This window comes from Lampetra fluviatilis, chromosome 13 (genome assembly GCF_964198595.1).
Source record: "Lampetra fluviatilis chromosome 13, kcLamFluv1.1, whole genome shotgun sequence".
Lineage (NCBI taxonomy): Eukaryota > Metazoa > Chordata > Hyperoartia > Petromyzontiformes > Petromyzontidae > Lampetra > Lampetra fluviatilis.
Window position 1 is genome coordinate 121,562 of NC_136287.1, and position 22,601 is coordinate 144,162.

General features: G+C 49.8%; 2 protein-coding genes across 5 annotated transcripts; both read left to right on the forward strand.

The window, feature by feature from the left end:
- Positions 1-559: 559 nt before the first annotated feature.
- Positions 560-10,397, forward strand: SEC11A (SEC11 homolog A, signal peptidase complex subunit). Its single transcript, XM_078861925.1, has 6 exons — positions 560-723; positions 2,972-3,081; positions 6,273-6,422; positions 7,640-7,759; positions 8,482-8,539; positions 9,379-10,397. Exons 1-6 carry the CDS (start codon positions 607-609, stop codon positions 9,427-9,429), a joined length of 606 nt encoding a protein of 201 aa, XP_078718051.1. The 5' UTR covers positions 560-606; the 3' UTR covers positions 9,430-10,397.
- A 139-nt stretch (positions 10,398-10,536) lies between these two features.
- LOC144935359 (SH2 domain-containing adapter protein D-like) lies at positions 10,537-22,470 on the forward strand. 4 transcript variants are annotated; one of them, XM_078861920.1, is made up of 8 exons: positions 10,537-12,589; positions 13,445-13,676; positions 14,975-15,098; positions 15,545-15,955; positions 16,868-16,954; positions 18,722-18,872; positions 21,615-21,737; positions 21,924-22,470. In XM_078861920.1, the coding sequence occupies exons 1-8, from the start codon at positions 12,477-12,479 to the stop codon at positions 22,177-22,179; spliced, it is 1,497 nt and encodes a 498-aa protein (XP_078718046.1). In that variant the 5' UTR covers positions 10,537-12,476; the 3' UTR covers positions 22,180-22,470. The 4 variants fall into 4 exon arrangements, with proteins under 4 accessions (XP_078718046.1, XP_078718047.1, XP_078718050.1 ...); XM_078861921.1 differs by having other exon boundaries at positions 21,618-21,737; XM_078861924.1 differs by lacking the exon at positions 10,537-12,589 and adding an exon at positions 12,595-13,065 and having other exon boundaries at positions 13,407-13,676.
- Positions 22,471-22,601: the final 131 nt, after the last annotated feature.

The following is a 22,601-nucleotide window of genomic DNA, read 5'->3' on the forward strand; positions in this document are numbered from 1 at the left end:
ACCTAGCCCTACCCCGTATCCTGACCCATCACCCCACCCCATATCCTGACCCCGAGCCCTACCCGATATCCTAACCCTAGCCCTACTCCGTATCCTGACCCCTAGCCCTACCCCGTATCCTGACCCCTAGCCCTACCCCATATCCTGACCCCTAGCCCTACCCCGTATCCTGACCCATCACCCTACCCTGCATCCTGACCCCTAGCCCTACTCCGTATCCTAACCCATCACCCCACCCCCATATCCTGACCCCTAGCCCTACCCGGTATCCTGACCCCTAGCCCTACCCCGTATCCTGACCCATCACCCCACCCCATATCCTGACCCTAGCCCTATCCGTATCCTGACTCCTAGCCCTACTCCGTATCCTGACCCCTAACCCTATCCCGTATCCTGACCCCTAACCCTACCCCGTATCCTGACCCCTAATTCTACCCCGTATCTAACCCCTAACCCTACCCCCTACCTCGTATCCTGACCCCTAACCCTACCCCGTATCCTGACCCTTAACCCCGACCCACGCAAGGGGACGCAGCGTGGCTGTTGGTGACTGGATCACATGACGCGTGACGTCACCGCTATTCTCCACACCTCGCAGCCGCGGTCATGGCCGCCTCCTCTGCAACGTCGTCGCCCTCCTCGGCCCCCCGCGCCCTGGGGTCCCTGCGCGCCCTATGCGGCCTCCACGTGCTGGACGATGTGCGCAGGATGAACAAGCGGCAGGTGGGGTACACGGAGCAACACGGTGCGCAGAGAGCGCGAGGCGGTCCGGGCCTGGCGCCCAGGCCCTGGTGCCCGGAGCCTCGCTCTGTCCTGCGAGGCGCCGGGCCGGGGCCCCTCCTCACAGCGCTCCCCTCAGCTGTCCTCACAGCCTCCCTCACCCTGTAGCGCTCTTACTTCAGCTACCCCTCGCAGTTGCCCTCTGAGCTTCCCGTATAGTCGATCTCTGCTCTCAGCTCCCCGTCACAATCGCCTCCTCCACCCAGCTCCCCTCTTTCATCTGTTTAAACTCCCTCTCAGCGCCCTTCCCTCAACTTACCCTCTCAGCTTCCCTCTATCAGTTCCCCTCCCGTGTTGCTGCTCGTCGTATCCCTCGTGCTGCTGCGGTGCGTGTTGACTTCGTGGTCTGTAGGGCCCCTTCTGCGGTGGCGGCTGCTGTGTCCATATGGTTTTCGGCCCCGTAGCAACGTGTGTCGGGAATGTTATGAATAAAACAGACCGCGACGTCTTGTTATTATTTTAGTTTTATTGCTTTTTGCAAAACTGTATCTCATTTGCTAGGTCTAAAGAAAACCCTTGTAACAAAACACTTTATTTTACCAGGTCAGGCCCACCAGCTATATAGCTCTTTTTCAGGAGCGACCTGGCCATCACGAATGATAACGAAGTGGCTGATGGAAAATGTATAGCACCCAAATACTCTAAACGCATTTGATTCTAAATGTGGAGGAAAAAAACGGAGGACTCGTAGAAAAATCCACGCGACCACGGGGAGAACATGCAAACTCCAGATATACAGGCATCAGGGTCGGGATCGAACCCACTAACTCCTGTTTACCAGGCGAGGTCATTAACATCTCGCCACATTTTCCTCAACTCCGACCGAGCATTCAATCCACGTGGATCGGTAAAATGTGTCCCGCATTTTAAACTGCTATAGTTCCGTGTCAACTGGAGCTTCCCACGTGAAGATTCAGATAGCGTTGATAGTTTTGCGTAGTAGTGAATGCAGATGCGGTCTGACACTTGGCCGGATATTTCGGTCATTAATGATTATTTACCATCAATAAAAAAAAATACACCAACTTGCAACGCGCGCAATCTCAAAAGTTGTGATGTGACTCGGAGGCGCGGGGCCCAGCTCGCTCAAAGGCAGAACAGCTGGGCTCTGGTGCCTATTTAAGGTGAGAAATAACTCAATGCTGCATTTATTGAAGGGGGATTGAAATCCAGATTAGATAGATCCCGTTTCAAGTTAACATTATTTTGTTTGACCAGGTGAGAACTCGAGAAACCAGGATAGTATCCTTTTTAAGATTGACAAGTCTCCAAAATAACAAAATAAAAACATTTTTATTAACTAGCCCAGCGGTTTTCAAACTGTGGTGCGTGCGTACCCCTGGGGTACGCGAACACTCGTCAGGGGATACGCGAGAAAAATTGTATAATGGCAGACAATTATATTTGTATTGTTTAAACACAAAGACTATTGTTTTAGCTCATTCTTTATTCATTAGTTTAAAAGTCGCAACGTTGGCGTGATGTTATATTCCACGCTTGGTATGCAGGAGCTTCGTGGGTTCGATCCCGATCCAGATGCCTGTTGTATATTTGGAGTTTGCATGTTTCTTTCCCAGTGGTCGCGTGGATTTTTCTCCGGGTTTTTCCCCCACATTTAGAATAGACATGCGTTTAGAGTATTTGGCAGCTATAAAGCTCCACGTGATAAGTCACTAAGTTGAACTATCCTTTGTGTCCAGATCGCTTTTGAAAATCAGCTAATAGCTCAGTCGGCCTTACCTTGTAAAATAAAACGATTTTTTAAAATGTTATTTGTTTACCTTTCCTATACACTCCTATAGTTTGTTTGTATTGTTGTCACTTTCTGACCTGGATATCTGTGAGAAAGAGCTTCATAGCTCGTCGAATTTCTAGAGGATATATTAAGATTACGATCTCAGAAGGGTGTATGCGGTAGGCAATATTATTTTGAAATGGGTACACAGATTGAAAGGTTTGAAAACCACTGAACTAGAGCAATGAAGCAAATAGCAATCGGTACAAGAACAACCTACAAATGGTATTCAGAATGTCCATAGCCCTGTGAATACTTGCGTTCAACTAGGCAGGAAGGTCTTTTGTAGAATTCTTGCACTCAAATGTCCGTTCTTTGACAATAGAAAGTTCGATGAGGTCGCCTAAGCTTGCGACGTGACGTTTCTCACACTGTGCGTGTTGACTGCGTGTGCAGCTTTACTACCAAGTACTCAACTTCGGCATGATCGTGTCGTCGGCGCTGATGATCTGGAAAGGCCTCATGGTGGTGACGAACAGCGAGAGTCCCATCGTCGTGGTGCTGAGGTACTGTCACATCATCGGCACCCGCCTCCAAGTCGGCGTAGGAATGTGTTCTCGCATTATAGTGTGGACATACCGTATTTTCCCACATATAGCCCGCAGACGCATATAACCCGCAGACGCATATACCCCGCAAAAATAGCGTTTTGTGTAAAAAATAATAATCAGATAGCCCGCACCTCCATATACCCCGCATGCATTCATATCTTTAACGTCGTTACCGCAGCTTAATTCCATCATATTAATACGAAGTTTACATTTGTAATACATTCCACTATTAATTGTTAACGTTAAAATCATAACGTGCACAAAGAAAACAAACTAACCGGAAACGAGTGAACTTAAAACAGTAAATAAGTAACAAAAGTAAATATCCAATAAATAAGTAACACATAACTGGTAGATAAGCAAGTACAGTTTTAGCACTGGTAGATTACGCACTGCGCAGACAATAGCAGAATTAACGCCGTTGCCTCGCCCCCACCCCCCCACTTGTCTCTCCCCCCAGCTGCCCCACCCCCCCAACCCCCCACCTCAACCACCCACCTCTCCTCAGAGGTCGCAATCGGGTACCTGATACCCGTACCCTACCCGATACCCGGCTACCCGTACCCGGCCGGGTACGGGTACCCGTTTGCGACCCTGGTGCGGCCGGGTACGGGTACGGGTAGGCCGTGAGTCACTGGTGAGTAGCCGTTTGTCACTCATTTCGGGTAGGGTACGGGTAGGGAACGGGTACCCGTACCCGGCCGGGTACGGGTCGCCGTTTGCGACCCTGGTGCGGACGGGTACGGGTAAGGAATCAAAACCCGTTTGCGACCTCTGCCTCTCCCTCATCCCAGCTCTCCCGTCGCCGTCGCAGATCTTGCTCTGCCCCACCCCCACCTCCCTCTCCCCCAGCTGCCCCACCCCCCAACCCTTCACCTCTCCCTCCCCCCAGTTATTCCGTCGCCGGTAAACAGTGCGTGCACTTCAAACATTGTCGTTTAATTGTACAAACAATTCATTTAAAACGTGATAACATGTGCAATTTTAGTGTTAATGGTTTATTCAGCAGTGCTTTAGTCAAAGGTAAGTGTTGCATAGTGGATAGTCCTACCATGAAAAAATGTAACGAGTTATGACATGTCACACGTGTAAAATATTTATGGGATAGCCCACACCTCCATATACCCCGCAGGGTCTTGTTTGTAAAAAGTGGTATAACCCGTGGGATATATGCGGGAAAATACGGTACTCGTCGTGTGTAAGAGTCAACTTAAGATGTGCATTCTCGTAGCCAAGCTGTTTCTCCTACCGTGGAGAAACAACCCCTTGTGACTCCGATCAAATCATTACGTTGCCATACATAGCAGGTGTTACCAAAAATATTTCCAAAATTCGAAACAAACACAAGATCCAGGTCCGATTCAGTACAGTACACAAAATCCGTGGTCTGATCCCATCCGTAAAGGATGTCATTCCTGACTTACAGTACCCTAGTGTCTACAAACTGAGTTGCACCTGTGGTGATTGTTATATCGGGGAAACGAAACGACATATTTCTAAACCGCATTCGTGAGCACAAGTCAGATTTGAAACACGGTAGGACAAATTCTTCGGCCGTAGCTGATCACTGTTACAACACTGCGGGTTCTCATGATATTGTGTTCTCCGATACCAAAGTACTCTGCAAGCCTCCTGGTTACTACCAAAGATTTGTCCATGAAGCCATCCAGATATTCAAACAGAGACATAACTTCAACCGAGAGGATGGATTCAAATTGAGCAATCATTGGAAGGATGTCATTAACCAAGTTAAACTTTAGCTGCCTTGCAGTTTACTGCCTTGCAGTTTACTGCAAGGCAGCTAGTTTATATTCATATCAATATTCCCAGTCTTTTACGTTCAGCTTTACACACTACCATCACTAAGAAATTTGACTCAAAGCCCTGCTTACTCTCATCACTTGGAAATTTGCCGCTCGTTGTTTCGAGTGTGCAAGCTTAGCTCTCTAGCAACTCTAATTTACTCCCCTGCAGAATAACAAAGGATGTCATTAATCGGCTTAACTTCGCTTTCTTATCAACCAGCTCAACTTCTGCCCCCTGCATCATCAAGCTTCAGTTTGAACTCCATGCGCACCTCCCAGCCCACACCCCGCCCCCACACTCACCCTCCCTAATATCCGCACCCCAATGTTGTGCCCGCCCAGGCTACCTCACTTCTCTTACACTTACCCTGATCTCAACTATGAATGAATCTGCTAATCCCCCGCCCCCCACCCGACTCCTTGGCTCCTCCCCCCCCTTACCCTATATAATCACGGTTCTCTAAACAGCTCTCTTTATTCACTACAGCAATTTTGCTGTGGCGGTTCCACCTGGAGACGGAGGCTTGTGTTGCTTCCGAAACGTCGTGATTTAATTTAGTTGTTTTCATTTTAATTTATTTTATTTTTTACCTACATAACTTTACCGAAAAAACCCAAAAAGTATGGATCCTTGCAGTCACAAAAACTTTTAATCTAGAATCCATTGTAGTGTTTGGATTAGGCAATATGGTATTTTTATGCCAATTTCCAGCCATTAACTCTACCTGACATGATCGTCAAGTTTCCAAAGGTATATATGTCAATGTATTCCTCAAATTCTGACCAATAAATTAAGTTGTGAAAAATCTTAAGCCACTGGTGAGGAGTAGCGTTATTTATCAGAACTAGATTAATACATTGGCAGGTATAAATAATATATTTGTACATGTTACAATCTTGTTGGGTAGTGGAGGGGTTGATAACATGGATTTTTGAAAAAAATCTACTCTCACGTGGCCTAACACAAACATGTATCGTGTTTTATAGTTTGTTATGACATTGAGCACGTGTGCGTGCGTGTGTGTGTATGCAGTGGGGAGCAGTAGTGTGGCGTTTAGTGCGCTGCGCTACCAACCCGGCGATCCGAGTTCAATTGCTGCTCACGGCCAACTTTGGTGACGAATATCTGAACTAGTCCTGGACCTTCTCTAGGTCGACTCAGCCTCAAATGAGTACCTGGTGTGGTGTGTAAACATTGCTGCTGGGGAGACGAAGGTGGCCAGGCGTGTTGCTGGCCACCCACCCCCTGTGTGTGCCGTTTCGACCTTCATAGGTGCTCACTATAACAGCACTTGCCCCAACACTCTATTAAGGCTATACTGGGGATCTTTGTCTTTGCAGTGGCAGCATGGAGCCGGCGTTTCACCGCGGAGACCTGCTCTTTCTCACAAACCACCAAGAGACGCCAATTCGCGTAGGGGAGATCGTGGTGTTCAAGGTGGAGGGACGAGAAATCCCCATCGTCCACCGCGTCATCAAAATCCACGAAAAGTACATACGCCATGCACGGAAAGAATGCTCACAACTCGGGTGGCTACTATCGGTTTCTTTGCGTTACTGGTAACCGCATGGGAAAAAATAACGGGAGAGGCCTGGTTCGCAATTTGCGGCACAGAAATAACTCTCTAGAACAGCGTTTCCCCAACCTGTTGTCCGCGGATCCCTGGTGGTGCCCGAGGCTACTACAGCGGGTCCACGGAGGAAACAAAAAATAATACGATCCTCATCAAGGAAATGTAGAATTCCAATGGATTTTGTTTCATGTTTTTAAAACCGACTTCTGTAATTTATTTTACAAGTATGCTTAAGTGGTATTTTTTTTTGTCTGTGGTGCCAGTGTGTGACGTAAACACATGAACGCACACGCAAGACAACCTAACATCTTTAATTTGACAACTCTTTAAAGCTGGTCTTCACACAAGTACCCAACAGGCTTCTGTCTATGCTTTGGTTCTGAGTACCCAGAACTCTCCGACAAGGCAGCGAAGTGCCTGATGTCTTTTGCCACAACATGTTTGTGGAAGTGAATTTGCCATGCTTGTTGCATTAAAATCAAAGTGTCGAAGTAGGCTGGATGTGGAATCACATTTAAGGCTAAAACTGTCATATCTCCAAACTGACATCCTGTCTTTGAAGTCAGTGGAACAACACCATCCATCTCATTTAGTAAGTTACTCAATATAAATACGTTTTTGAACTGAAGTGCATATTATTTATTTGTTGTTACGTTAGGTTTCCATATATAACGGAGTGTAAAACAACTAGTAGCGTGTGGTGGGCACGAAATGTTTGGAGGTTGAAAAGGAGTCTGTCACTCAAAGGTTGGGAACTGCTGCTCTCGAGCAATCAAAATAACGTGTTAAGATTTTAACTGAGAGTTGAAGGGAGCTGCCATATTGATGTAATGGTTAGTAGACTGGGCTTGCAATCCAGAGGTCACCAGTTAAATTCCATCTCCCGGCGCAGCAGTTTGTGCATTAACATTCCACTGTAATCTGTTACCGATTCTTGACTTTTAGAACCGGCAACGGAATCCAAAAATGGTCACCAGTTTACCAGTTATCAGTTACCTCTACGCACAGTGGAATGGTCGTCATTTACTTGAGTTTGGACCTTTGTGAATATCGTAAGATGTCTGAGGTTGAGTGGGGAGGGCAGAATGTGGAGTAATGTGCTTACCATCGGTTCCGTGATGTGTCCTGGTGCAGAGAGAATGGAGAGGTGAAGTTTCTAACGAAAGGAGACAACAACTCTGTGGATGACCGTGGCCTGTACAAGCCAGGCCAAAACTGGCTCGAACGCAAGGATGTGGTGGGCCGGGCACGCGGGTATGAATCTACAATTCCTTTGTGCCAACCCTCTAATGGCTCCCAAGATCAATTAAAAGATATCCATCATTGGTTTGAAAACCCTGCATGAACTTTACTCTGCCTGCCTTTCCCCTGTTATCTCACTCTGCTCCAATAACCAAAGCCTCTGCAAAGAACTGTGCTCAGTGGGAGGTCGCCTCTTAACAGCTGTTGCTTTTGTCAAAATTCTGCTTCCTTGGCCCAGAGCAGATGTTTTACTTGTTGGTAACACCTTAGGTGACATAAATGTAGTGGTTCCAATGTCTTTATGGCGTAAAAGCGAGTTTAAAAAATCCATTTGAATTGAGTGGGGTTATCAAGTAACCATGATTTTTGGACGTACACACATTTGTGCAACTAAATGTATCTATCGATGGTGGTATCAGTACATGCCATCTGCTTCACAAAGTACTCTGCAAGCCTCCTGGTTACTATGCACACTGCAGCAATCATTACACCATACTGGCAGGCTAATTCCCCAGGTCACTTACAAATGACTCATCCTGGTCTCTTGAGTTCCCACCTGGTTAGATAAATCATCTCGTGCACACCCTTGGATATGTACACTGTACAGCAAGCATTTCCAAGGATGAGCAATGTAGCACGAATAATCGTTGATATGTTCTCTAATACTCGAAAGCGTTTGTATCACAGCTGCTTGGTAATGCCAACCATATTTAGGAGGGCTCTCCGTTTTGCAGGTTTGTTCCCTACATTGGAATTGTGACAATTCTGATGAACGACTACCCCAAGTTTAAGGTAAGTTACCAGCTTTCACGTGCTTGTGTATTTCATAATGATGAGCATTGTGTTCATGTTAAATTCGACATAATGGCTTTGGCAATCAATATTATGATTGAAAATATATTTTTTTAGTCCGATTGCCACGTGAATAAAATGTGTGTCGTATACCCTCCACCCAACACAACCAATTAATAAAGATGTCATGTGCTCATGTATTACTGCTTCGGCACTGTACCGGTGTGTTGGAGAGAAATCTTCACACATTTAAAGATGGGGTACGACACTTAACTCATAGTTACAGGCAGCATCATCAGGCAATTGTCAGAATTGTGAAAATGTCCTCCAGCCTTCGGCCTTAAATGAGGGTGTGCGATGCCATCAGTTAGCACCCAAAAGGAAGCAGGATGTGGCAGGAAGTCATACCTATAGGTTCATTAAGTCACATAAATTGTAATTCAATTACGTGAGAAGGAATACAAATTTGAGTTACATATTTACATGGTGATACTGGTTACTTAGTTTGAATAAATGGTAAGTAAAATAATGCTGTTTTAGTTTCAACAATGTAAACAGGTTATTAAAATTGTCATGTGTTTACTTAATGATGCGTTTCCAAGTCACCTGTAGTCAGGTTCTATTTCTATTTCTCTCAATTTCAGTAGATTATCTAATTAGTCTGGGCCAAAATAAATTCATTTTGCATAGGACATCAACGTCATCAAATTAAATCGGATGTCCTTGTTAGCCGGCACATTCGGCGACTGCCGACACTTGTATTTGTGTTCCCGTGGTTTTCTTTTAGCCTTTGAACAATAATTTGTGATAATACTGCCATGTGCATTGTGTCCCACCAGTACGCGCTGCTCGCCTGCTTGGGTCTTTTCGTTCTCATACATCGTGAGTGACGGAGGAGGAGGGAGCTCGGTTCCCCGATACACGTCCACACGGCGGTGCGCTCTGCGTGTCGCCGTACTATCTACACGGAAACGCCGAGCAGCGCAGCCGCACGTCACGGGGGTCCCCGCCTCCCCCGCCTCCCTTAGCACCGCCAGTAGAGCCAACTGCACCAGCCTGTCATCAATAAACATCACAGTCGCTTAGCAACACCTAAGCACATCACACATGTACCACACTTAGGGGTTTACACAACAGCTTTTACAGCAGGCTAATAGTATCTTAAAGGTCACATGTAAAGTTTTTCCTCTCTATGGACTTATGCTTCAAGCCAGGATGGTTAATTTGTATGGTTCTCCTAAACACACGTTTGACTGGCTCTAAGCCTCCACAATCAACATCTGTCATTGGGAATCCATCTGCATTTATTTTGCCCATATCACAAACCCGCACTGATCAGTGTGGTGAAGTACAATCGTTTTTCGCCAGCATGTTTAATTTCTAAATAATCTTCATGGCCTGCTGTCGGAGCATACATTAGAATTACATTCAACTTACAATGCTGCAGGAGCCTAGGTGTGAGCTGGACAACTGTCCGCAGCACTCCTCAACATTGTATGGTTCTGAGAGAGACTCGGGTCCGTATTCTTAGTCACGGCTCGGCTCAGGTTTGGCTCTGGATTGGATCAAGTGATCCAGCTCAGAGCCGTGCTTAACATGAGTCAGCTCTGAGCTTGGTCCCAGCCACACCGGGGAATTCCGTGAGCCGATCCTGAGCAAAGCCATGGCTGAGCCGCTCGGGCATCTTTGGAAGTAACGGAGTGGCTCAAACCTGAGCTGAGCCGCGACTGTAAATACATCCCTAACAAACCCACTGTTCCATAATCATTTCCACCTGCGATGTACAAGGTTACACTTTGTTGGTAATCAGTTTAATCTGTTTTCTCACTTCTAAAAGTAAACTCAAGCAAGCAGTTAATTTGTGGTTATTGCAGGCCCCTTGGTACCTCAAAACTCGATACTCCAACTCAACATTCCACCCCCACCGCTCTGCCAATGTTGAAACCTTCTCTTGTGTACCATATTCTCATCCATCCTCTTCACCTTAACCCTCCACCTCCCTCGAGTGTCTGAGTCTCTCTTGCTACTCCTCTCCCATCATCCACCTGTGTTTTGCCATCCTGCAAGGCGACTTATCGTGGTGCCTCCTGCTGTCATCCGTGCCAATGACGGAGTCCCTGCTCGTGGCTGAGCTTCATATGCAGTGTCAGAATCCGTACCATATTTTGTAAATCTGTCGAATAAAGGTTTGGTTTAAAATATATACATCTAAATCACCACCACGAGGAGCCACTACGATGCTGTGTTTCATACGAAGGAAGGTGGCTTGACTGATTTACAAAGCAGACGCGTGGACAGACAGCTGCTGCACGCACGTCTTGCCGTGCCTCGCCACAAGAGCGTGCTGGATAAACTACACGCGGCACGTCTCCATGTGTAACATGCTAGACGTCCCAGTGCTGTCGGCGAGCAAACCCAGGCAGACAAGGCGGCGGGAGCGTTGTGTGAACCACAGCAGGAGCTTTACATGCTTGCGTGTTAATTGTCCCGTGTGAAGTCAAACACGAGCTGGCAAGCCAATTTAATACAGGAGCCTCGAGTTAAGAGTTATAAAATTTGACTACTCGGAAGTGTTTTGATACTTCGTCTACCACACGGCCATTTCGGAGTGCATAATTTCAACAGAATTGATTCAATGCAAGCACACTGGACTGGCTGACACTATTTGTCTTGCCAGCAGCTGTCTTACCAGCAGTCAGGCTCGCTTAAACCAATTCGTGAGTGGTTGCGCGAAAAAACACTTGCTTATAGGAAAGGACCCGCTTTATTACATGTGTCCGAGTTTGATGCAAGCCTAGAATACACTACAGAATAATCATGAGTGTCTTTGTGGAGAATGAGGAACCGAATAAGCAGACAAGCCTCAATGTATCCCTACACATTAATTATGTGCATCTGGAAGTTCGTGCGAATGACCGTGAATGTAACAAATGCTCGTATGTTTACGTGGGTAGATATGTGGTGGATGTTCATTGTGTTCTCCACGAAGACGAGTGGTTGCGCTGAGAAATGTGTGCATGGATGTACTGTATGCGCTCGTGGGACGCATCGGGCTCGTGCTTGTAAATACCACAGGGTCACCGGCATTGGGGGTTGTGGGAACTGCTTACAGCATCCACTCGCTCATAAACAATGCGGGATTTGGACATCGGTGAGATAAGCGGGCATTAAAACGAAAACCTTGCGCAAAGGAGCGTGGAGAGGGTCGCGCTTGGCATTACAGAGAGGAAGAGAAATGTGGAGTAGAGACCGCAGGTTAATGACATCTTCCAAACTTAGGAAAAGTGAGTGGGCTTTGGCCGGACGCGTCACGGCTGTAAGGTATGGTGGACGATGGTGAAGCATAACAGTGGCAGCCAGTGAGAAGGCCGTACACTGAAGAGATGGAGCGATGAAATGGGTTAAGATGGTTGGATTGTTGCGTCGCAAGGTTGTGAGGTGATGGTAGATTGGGGAGGCCTTCATCCAGCAGTGGATCATGACCGATGAATTTGTGGTAAATTTTCAGCGATTGGTGGAGGTATTGTTATCCTGAACACGGGGGTAAGTGGCTCACTGGGTGGGTGAGTGGTTGGTTGGCTGAGTCAGGTGGGTGAGTGATTGGATGAGAGGTGGGTGAGTGAGTGGAGACTGCGGGGTCCCCAGGTCCGAGCCTCCCTCTGCACGCAGTCACGTGGGGCGTGGCCGTGTGTAGCGGAGCGCAGGGGGATGCGAGAGGGAGCAGGCGCGTGCTGAACCCCATTATCAAATCCGCATCCCTCCCCGCGGATCTCATCAGGGACGGGGTGACGAGGAGTGAACTGAGAGTACAAGCCGCTACCTCCAGTCTTTGATCCCTTTTCGTTTATGATTCGAGCATCTGATCCCCGGGCCACCACCGCACGTCGTTTATTCTCCCCACGTCTCTGATTCCTGGGCGGGCGGACGGGCGGGCGCGATGTCTCGCTGGATCAGAGAGCACCTGGGAGGACTGGGCTTCGGCGGGACGCGGAGGCCACCACCCCCGGAGCCCCCACAGCCCGACTACAGCGCCGAGCCGGAGCTGTCCTGGTGAATTAAAGAGACGCAGCGACACACGCGTACACAGTGTCGGGGCAAGTGCTGTTAGCGAGCATCTATGAAGCTACACGAAGGGGATGGTCAGCATCGCGCCCGGCCGCCTTTGTCTCCCTATTTGCGATGTTTATACACCGAACCAGGTTTTCATTTGAGGCTAAGTCGACGTTGGTCGTGCGCGGAAATCGATGTCGGGTCGCAGGATTCATGGCGCATTGTGCTAACCACTGCGCCACCGCTCTCACGCATATTCATCTGTGTACACAGTCACATCTGTCATTGTAATTCAGCTCGTGCAAAGCGGTGGGACGCGCATCACGTGGGAGAGAGAGAGGAGGCGTTTGTTGACTGAAGGGTAGAGCAGAAGCGGAGGACCTGGATGTGTCGGAGAGTGGACAGCACGGGTGTCTGGGGGAAGGCAACTCCAGGCGGTCGGGGCAGCAGAGGAGCAGAAGCGAGCGACCTCCCAGGTTGACTGAGGGCGTCCAAAATTTACCTGCACATTTTAATCAATCGTGATTACACATAGAGCAAATACTTCTCGAGGGCTTCGGAGCTTGGGCCATTGTTGGCAGCGCAGCTGCCGGCTGCTTGCTCCCGGTGTCCCCCCGCGTTCGAACGCTGCGCGTAGCTTTGCAAATTGCGCATCGCTGCAAGAGGCGATCCACACGATTGACACCACCGCTCCGCAACTCGCTACATTCGTTTTGGCAACATTCATTTGGAGAGCCGTAACCAGGTGACGATAAGTAGGTTGCATCGAGACAGGACAGCAGATAAGCACCGCCTCAATTCTCGTTAACGACGGTAGCGGCCGGCTGGTGATGGCTGCTGCTGCTCTCTGTGCAGTGGAGTGGTGCTGGTCATGCCCGACCTGGAGCGCGCGTACAGGGCCCAGCGCGACCGCGACTTTGCCGACCCCTACACCACGACCGACCAGAGCGACGGCCTCGGAGAGAGTGGGTCCGCTAGGCCCGGCGAGAGAGAGACGTTAGAGGCCGTCAGGCCCTCGCCGCCGCCACCACCACCGAGCCTGACGTCCGCATCACCCAAACATCGGCTCATCCGTGTGGCCGGCAAGGTGAGTGGGGCTCGCTCAGCCTCACCGCCGCTGCACCAGTCTAAACAATCATCTGGAATGTGTACGTGAGCAGTTGTCATTCACTCTCAGGAGAAGAGGGAATGATTAACAGAGCGATTTTTTTTGCCGGTTTTTTTGCAGTTTTTCCCTGGATTTTTCTGTTTGCGCTTAGTCACTAAAAACATTCTTGTTCATGTTTTTTGTTTGTTGCGGTTGCACCCGATTCAAGAGCCGAATGGCTCACAGGGCTTTACCAAATAAACGAAACTGAAAACTGAAACCGATTTAGAGAAACATAGATACAGAGGCGCGGGAAGGCATCCAGAACCAGCGTTACCAATGATTACCCAAGTTCTGTGCTCCTTTATTGGGATGTTTGGCCAACTCCATTGACAAGTGTTTGTACGTAAGAGTTTAACAGAGACGCGTCACTACCTGCAGTCTTCTGGAGAAGAGGCTGTGCAACAACGCCAATGCTACATTACCACGGATTAAATATGCAGAGAGCGAACTCGTCCATCACACATCTATCCCTTCACATAAAACAATATATTGTACACATCCCGTCAGCCGCACGGACTTCCTTTTGGGTGTGCATCTAGCAGCAGCATAGGTTCAACACAAGCAACATCTGGATGGGTTTTGACATTCAGTGCCTCATAAGCAGTCAGGCTAGCTCGAATCAGTGCTGGCAAACTGCCAGATGTTACAAGCAAGGATCTTGCTTTGATAGATATGGGATCTCGTTGAACACAAAGCTCTACAAACCCAACACGTAATATTGACCAGCGTCGTGGTGGAGAAGAGCCGCCCGTGTGGCCCAGCGAGGGCGCGAGAGCCAGGCTCTGCACTGGGCAGCGGGTCACCATGTGCTCACTGCGCCATTCGGCCCACAAGCTTGGTGCCAGTTTCTTCTGGGTACCCGCTACCCCCCCGATCATAGCCTGCAGCCACAGTTTGGTTCCACGACACAGGTCACCGCCCGTCCGTATTCGAGCAGGGTTTTTAAAAGTAACTTGTCCGAGCCGACTTTCATGGCAGGAAAACCGACTAATTGTTATATTCGCATTATTTGCAGTAATGCGGTTCTATGCTCTGACCTCTTGAGTAATCATCCTGTTAAGCAAATTAATCTTAAACTTCACCGCACTAAGCACGTGGTCCCAGCCATTGGGAGCTGGCACGGTGGCTGCTCGCGAAGCCCGTGCTCCATTGAGCTCCCAAGTCGCAGGCCCGACGATGCAGGACGTGACGGGCCCTTTAGATGTGACCGTGTACAAGGGGACTGGGGTGTACAGGTGGCATCACCAGAGGAGCGCGAGGACCCCGCAGAGGGACCGGCCCCCCCAACTCCGCCGTGCCTCCACATAGAGAGCGACAGCGGCTGCAGGAAAGGGCCCATCCTCCCTTCCCCCACGGCAGGTATGGCTTTCATCTCTCTCTCTCTGAGAAGTTATCACCTTTCCCAAGCAGCATGTGGAGGATTGCCCGAATGATTAAGGTACATCTGGGTTGTGTGTGAGACCCATTTATCAGAGCCCTACGCCTCGCCGCTTCATACGTTAATATTTACATTTAAACCATTTCCCGTGTACAGGCCCAAAGTTCCAACAAACAGAAGAACCCTTGCTTCGATTCAATGCATGATTGGAGTGTATTGTGAGAAATCGGACAAAATTACCCACGTTTATAACCTCGCTTGAAAATGTATTTTGGAGATGCACGCTCCACTGATTGCAGTGTTGTTGTTCTGGCATAGCAGTCAGATTAGGCAGTGATCTATGATCTATGCTGAGGTTAAGGATTGCCAATGCACGAGGTGGCGCTGCGGCCTCACAAGGCGGCGCCACCATGTGTCCTGATTTCAGATGTGGAGGCGAAGGAGGAGGAGGGGAGTGTCAGGCCGCTCCCCTTGCACCACCTGTACGACACGCCCTACGAGCCCCCATTTGCCCGGGGACTCCCCCAACCTGAGTCCCCGTCTGGCAACGAGAGGGTGAAGGCGCCACCAGGGGACCCCGCTCGACTTGCCGAAACAGCGCCGCCGGATCCGGACTGCGACCCACCTGCCTCCTCGAGCCCAACCCAGGCCCTGGCGCTCCTGCCCTCACACCCCTCCACACCGCGCGCGCCCCCCGCCCCCTCTTCCATTCCCTCGGAGCCCCCCTCGCAGCCCCCCGCCCGAGACAGTCGAATGCCCAAGGATGACGATCGGCCTCCGGAGGAGTACGACCAGCCCTGGGAGTGGAAGCGCGACTGCATCTCGCAGGCCTTCGCTGGTAATGCCAGGATTGTCACATTGGCGCGTTCTGGGCAGCGGTGACCGTACCGTGCCGAGGAGTCTGAGCCAGGAGCAAACCGGTCCACAGTTGTCTATGACTGCATCGCTGCTGCTGCTGGCAGTCCGTCACGTCTGCTCACATTTAATTCAGTTCTTCAGGAACTACTGGTGATTTTTATAATGCACAGAGGCTAGTCCGTTGTACACATTTCTCTCTGTTGTTTGAAACTTGGTGAATTTTATCCCAAAAAAACGCTCAAATGAACATTGCGTCGTGGGTGCTCATCTCCTGTTTGCAGCCCTGAGCCAGTGGTGGAAATTCCACAGGACAACCACTGTTGACTTTCCCCATTAAGTGGTACTCATTTATCGATCCCATAGGGATGATGGGATGAGTCAACTTCCAAGCAGGATTGAACTCTCAACCGTCTGGTGGCGAGCCACTGCGCCACCATATTCTTTCCCCAGGTGGCATGCATAATCCTGTCATGTGACCAATGGGCAGTGTCGTAATCGATGGGCAATGCGCGTGGAAGACAAGGCGGCGTGAGGACCGAATGCTGCAGGAATTTTTATAATTTCGCTTGTTTAGCCTGGAAACTCTCACCGAGTCTTACAACTATTTTCAGGAGGGTCCTGGCAAGTTTACGGTGTAATCTTTCTAATTTGGCCTTGACGCCAGGAACATACAGTAGCCTACCCTTGCAAATCACATCAAAGGACATTTACCGTCCACTGTGAAGCAGACGGTGTGCGGTAGTGTTGTTACGGTTCGCACGCACGCCAGTATTAACCAGGGCAGCCGCCAGAGTTGAACGTGAACCTCCGCGACAAAGCGGCAAATGCGGTACTGCGTGGGGTAGCGTCGGCCCTTGCGCCAACTCGGCACTGTCTGTGGCGCCCTCCACAGCGGACGTGAGCTGCACAGACGAGCTGCCATGGCCTCCGCCAGTCGGGCAGCTGGACGGGGAAGCGGGGCCCAGCATCGTGCCTGGCGGTGCGTGAGAGCGCGTGCCCCCACAGACACATCGCCCAGCCCACCCCGACAGCCGCGCACCACAAACACGTGAAGGTTTCGCCGAGTCTTGACACTCTTCCCAGGAGGGTCCTGCCAAGTGTTTGTCGCAGCATTGGGGCGGGGGGGCGATGTTGCTTCTCTACACGACCCCAATTTAGTAATATGCAGGGAGTTTTTCAGCACTGAGATTTTTGGCCGATGCCCGTCCCGGTGTGTGAGGGGGTTTAGCTATAACAGGAAACCAGAGAACCCGGAGGAGACTCATACAGAACATACTCCACACAGAAAGGCGCCCGAATCGGGAATCAAACTCAGGTCCTTGCTGCAAGGCAGCGCGAGTGGAGTCCACACTTTAGGACTGCAGAGCAAAGGCCTAAAGACCCACAACGTTAAGCGGCCAGCAACAAACAGCACCATTACATCTGTAATCGTCAAGAGTTGAAGCGTTACTTAAATCTAGCGTAGTTATGGCAGTAAGAGCCTGGGGGGAAAGAGACGATGATGGGAGAGGAAATTCCACAGTTGAGCAGGGCGACGAAAGAAGCAGAGAGAGAAGTGTGGTGACCTGTTTACAGCTTGTTTAACCAGATGTGAACCCAGAGATCAGGATGAGACGTGAGGCATGCATCATTTGCCAGATGGAGGGGGGCGATGATCGCTGATGCTGCTGTGTGAGCACAACTGAGAAATTTTTGTATAATTTTGAAATTTACCAAATTGGGACCTTGACTGCAGCACACGATGGTCTCCTCTTGAGAATGATGTCACGGGATACTGAGCATCCACTCTGAAGCAAGCGGCGCAGAGTATTTTTACGGTTACTACACAACTGCAGTACTAGTCAGGGTGACCACGGGATTCCAACCGTGATGCCACTGGGTCACGTCACTTCCCACTCACCCACGAAACCAGCACACCTGCAATGTCTTGGGTGGGTGAGTTGTGACCGATGAGTTGCATTTAAATTCTCTACTTTCCCTGTACCTTCCTGAGAGCAGCCAATCTCGTACCAAAGACTTGCTACGCAAGCATGGAGCATTCTCCTGGGCACACATAGCCGCACGCCGCTTGTCGCAACTGATTGAAACCACTCGTTGACACTCACCATCTGCAGTTGTTACAGCCATAGGTGCATTCCACGTGACCTGGCGGCGCCCATGGCCATCTCTCGGAGAGTGTGCTTGATTGTGGGTGATGTTCATTGTATGAATGCATTCTGCACAAGGTATAGAGTGACAACATACGCGTGCCATTACTTGTGTGCTGTGTAAGTGTACAGTATGTACATGTGATCTTGTGTGTGCATATTTGCTGTGTTTGGAGCGGTAGTTTAGGGGTAAGCGTGCTGCGCGACGAACCCGGCTTCCTGAGTTTGATTCCCGCTCACGGCCACCAACACCAGTAACGAATATCTGAACCAGTCCTGGGCCTCCCCTAGGTCGACTCAACCTCAAATGAGTACCCGTGTGATGTGTAAACACTTCCACTGGGAAGGCAAAGGCGGCTGGGCGTGGTGCTGGCCACCCACTCCCTCGTGTGCCGTGCTGGGCTACATAGGTGCTCGCTAACAGCACTTGCCCCAACAGTCTGTTTAGGCTATAGTGGGGATCTTTGTGCCTGGGTCACCTGGCACCCAGCACCCTCACCAGGCCGCTCCATCTCAAGGGACTTGTACATGTGGAATATTTACGTCAAACGACGATGACCTCACCGTAAAATTCCACCAGTCTGGCTCCTCCTGTCCAGGTCCGGAGTCATCCGGCGATGGGCGAGACAGCCTTTGCTCGAGCCTGGCACATCGTGACACAGATGCAGAGCCCGTGGGGACGGCCGCGGAGGAGCCACAGGCGAACAGAGTGGGGACGGACGTGGCCGACCGCGCCATGGGGCAGCAGCTGTGAGTTGCAGCCACTGGAGCCATGCACTTTTAAATCTAGATTGAACTGCTTTTTGTTTAGTTTGTTGTCAAACCCCTCGCACCTCCGATTAGCGCGGTTGGCTATGTACGGTGCGAAAGAAGTTCAACATTGTACTACATAGATTCAGCACCAGCAGCTGCAGAGCATGCGCCGAGCAAGCGATGGCCAGAGAGAGCACGGAGGCAGAACCCGGCGGCTTGGCGGGGGAGCTCACATCCTGGTTGGGGGTTACCCCAGTCCATCGGCCCTCTCTGCGAGGTTGATAAAATGAATTTAACACGTAGGCTTTCGCGACCAATATTATTCAATATAGGTTTTTGGGTCAGATCGCATTATTTATAAATGTGTCGTAACCCTCCACCACCCGACACGACCAAACAGTAAAAAATGTGTCACGTATTTCAAAGGAAAAAATAATTCACTTCTTTAGCCCACCGGTGTGCTGTAGAGAGAATCAACAGCATTTAAAAATTTGAGTACGACGTTTCGCTGATAATTACAATCAGCTTCATCGGGCAAGAATGGTGAAGCTCTCCTATTGCTTCCGGTCTTAAATAGAGCAGCATCAGGGTGACGTCATCATTCAATTCAATCTGGTGCAGTGATTCGAGGCAAAGAGGGGGAGGGTATTGTAATTATATAGATTGGTAATCATTCAATTGTTATTCATTGGTATTTGTTTCCCTTATAAGGAATTGTAATTGTATTTATTTAATAATATGCTTCCAGGCCGCACTAAGCCTGTAGCTGTCAGAGCGATTGAAGTTATTTCTGTTTCTCTCAATTTCAATGGATTCTCTAATTAGTCTTGGCCAGTAATAATTAGTTTTACACAACACTTCAACGTTATCAAAATCAATTGAGTGTCTTTGTTGACAAGCATGCTCTGCCACTGCCGACAGTTGTGTTTGAGATAATTTAATGTTTCTTTGGTGTTCTTTTAATCTTACGCTGATGTTATATCCCGTCTGTCCAATATAGCATTTGCCACATAAACAATTAATCCGATATACACCTTCTGTTGATAATTTAGGCAATTCGTCTTTAGTGCCAGATACCAGTTTTTGAATTTTGTGCACTGTACCAAATCTTACTTTAATGTTTTGCTTTTGCAAAACCCGGGCTAATTTGTCAGTTACTCCTGAGATTTATGGTATTTTTATTGTTTGAACAATCTTATCGTTTTCAGCAGTGTTGCTTTGCGTTTGTGATTTGGCCTTCAGTGCTCTGTTAATTTGAGCATTATTGTAGCCATTCTGTCTTAGTGCTTCTTGAACATGTTTCATCTCTCTCACTACTCTCACCATCTGACACTGTTTTAGCCCGATGTATGAGTGTTTTGATAAGACAATTTCTGAGCTGGGTGATGATGTGAATCTGCATTCAGATTGGCATCAGATTGAATTGAATTGAATGATAACGTCACCCTGATGCTGCTCTATTTAAGACCGGAAGCAACAGGAGAGCTTCACCATTCTTGCCCGATGAAGCAGATTGTAATTATCAGCGAAACGTCGTACTCAAATTTCAAAATGCTGTTGATTCTCTCTTCAGCACACCGGTGGGCTAAAGAAGTGAACTATTTTGTCCTTTGAAAAACGTGACACATTTTTTTACCGTTTGGCCGTGTTGGGTGGTGGAGGGTTACGACATATTTATAAATAACGCGATCTGACCCAAAAACCTATATTTTGATAAAATGAGTTTACGCTGTGCATAAGTCAACAGTGGTTGACCTATGAAAAACCTGCCCTTGACATAGGAAGGTAGAATTTCTACTCCTGACCTAGGGAAGGCCCGGGACAGGTTCAGATAATCGTCACTGGTGTTGGCTGTGAGCGAGAATCGAACGCCGGGTTCGTGGCACAGCGCGCTAACTGCTACACTAGCGCTCCCCACACACACATACACGCTAATACACATACACCCAAACATAGAAGTGCTTACACATGGTCTAAGATACAATCAGACACATATCTACACACAGCAAAGGGTTGCCGGCTCTCCAAGTTGACCCGGACTACCACCACAACCAATACAAGCACATCCATCACCACAACCAACAACACCATCACACCCAACACCACCGAAACCAACACCACTTCCATCGCCACCGAACACAGAATTGCCGTCTACGTTAGGGTGGCAGGAACTGATTATTTATGCCAAGATCTGGTGCCGGTCTTGTGCTGAAAACTCGTCACAGTGGAATGTACAGGCCTGATAATAGTCCCAGGCTGACTGGGGGATGTGTCTGGGTTGGACGAGCGTGGTGGGGGAAGGGGGCGACCCCACCTCTTGCACCTGGACCCTGAGAGATCCAGAGACTCGGGCAGGTGGACATGCGTCTTGCTCACGCTTACTCCAGCGCACAAACCGGCTCCACCGAAGGCAGTAAATTTGTGGTACCGATTTCTTTACACGACCAAGAAGAGTGGATTACTAGACAACCCCACTCACGTCAAACGGGTCTCACGCGATGCAGTCATTGGCCACATTAGGGAATTGGAACCTCTAGTTACGCTACCGGAGGTGCAACCGACAAGTGAGATATATCGTCTGGGCTCTTGGACTAAGTGATGAAGTCATGGAGTGTGGGTTGGTGGTCGTGGAGGTGATGAGGTGGCGATTGCAGTGATGGTCACTGCAACGGGTAGCGATGACGACGGTGGTGAAGGTGGTGTTGGTGGGTGTTGCGATTGTTCCCCGCACCCTGTCAGCAGCTGGTTCCATGGAGACATCGGCCGCGTGGAAGCCGAGCAGATCCTGCAGCAGCACCGCACATCCAGCTTCCTGGTGCGGCCCAGCGAGAGCGACCCCCGTGAACTCTCTCTCTCGCTCCGGTGACGAGGCCCTCCCCCTTCCATCGCACGGCACCACCACACGCAGCAACCTTGGCAGCAACCCTGGCACCGTCCGCTTATTTATCTTCAAACTTGTATCGTCGCGTGCGAGGTTCACGATCAGAGTGATGAAACGGTGGCCGCCTCGCGCACCCTTACACTCCACCCACCCCCTGGTGTTCCCAGGAGCGCCGCGGGGTTTGTGCACATGTGCGTGTCGTGGGACCAGGGCGGCCATGTGGTGCTCGGAGGACACTCTCCGCCCTTCGCCTCGGTCCCGGAGGCCGTCCTCTTTTACCGCAGACGGCGTCTGCCGGTGCGGGGCGCCGAGCAGCTCTCCCTGCGGCACCCCGTGCCACCCTCCTCCTCCCTCTCTGCCATGTCGCTCACCCAGCCTGCGCCTCGTCGCCCTCTGAGCGACGACGGCCTCTCGCTCTCCTAGAGGCCAGAGCGGTGATCCGAGTCTGCAATTCCGTGCCAATCGCTGCCGAGAGCAGAGGCGCCTGCCACACGGCTCGCTCACCTCCCCTGGGGGACGCAGAGCACCCAGAGCGTAACCGGGAACAGATGCAACATCACCAGAGGCACAGGCACGGCCCTGCCACTAGCACACGTCCTACTCTACGGCCAGCGTCTGTACTCAGAGTGTGTGGAAGGGAGTGGAGTGAGGGAGAGGTAGGCAGGAGTGAGCGTATTCTTGTCATGATCTGGGATTGAATCTGGAGCAAGTGGAGGGACCGAGTGTTGGGGTGATGTCTCTCAACATGAACCCACACAACCATCAATGTGTTTGTGTTTAACGCCGACTCGGGTGAATAAAGCACAGAGGGAACCATGTGCCGTCCTATGCGGTGATTACAGCTC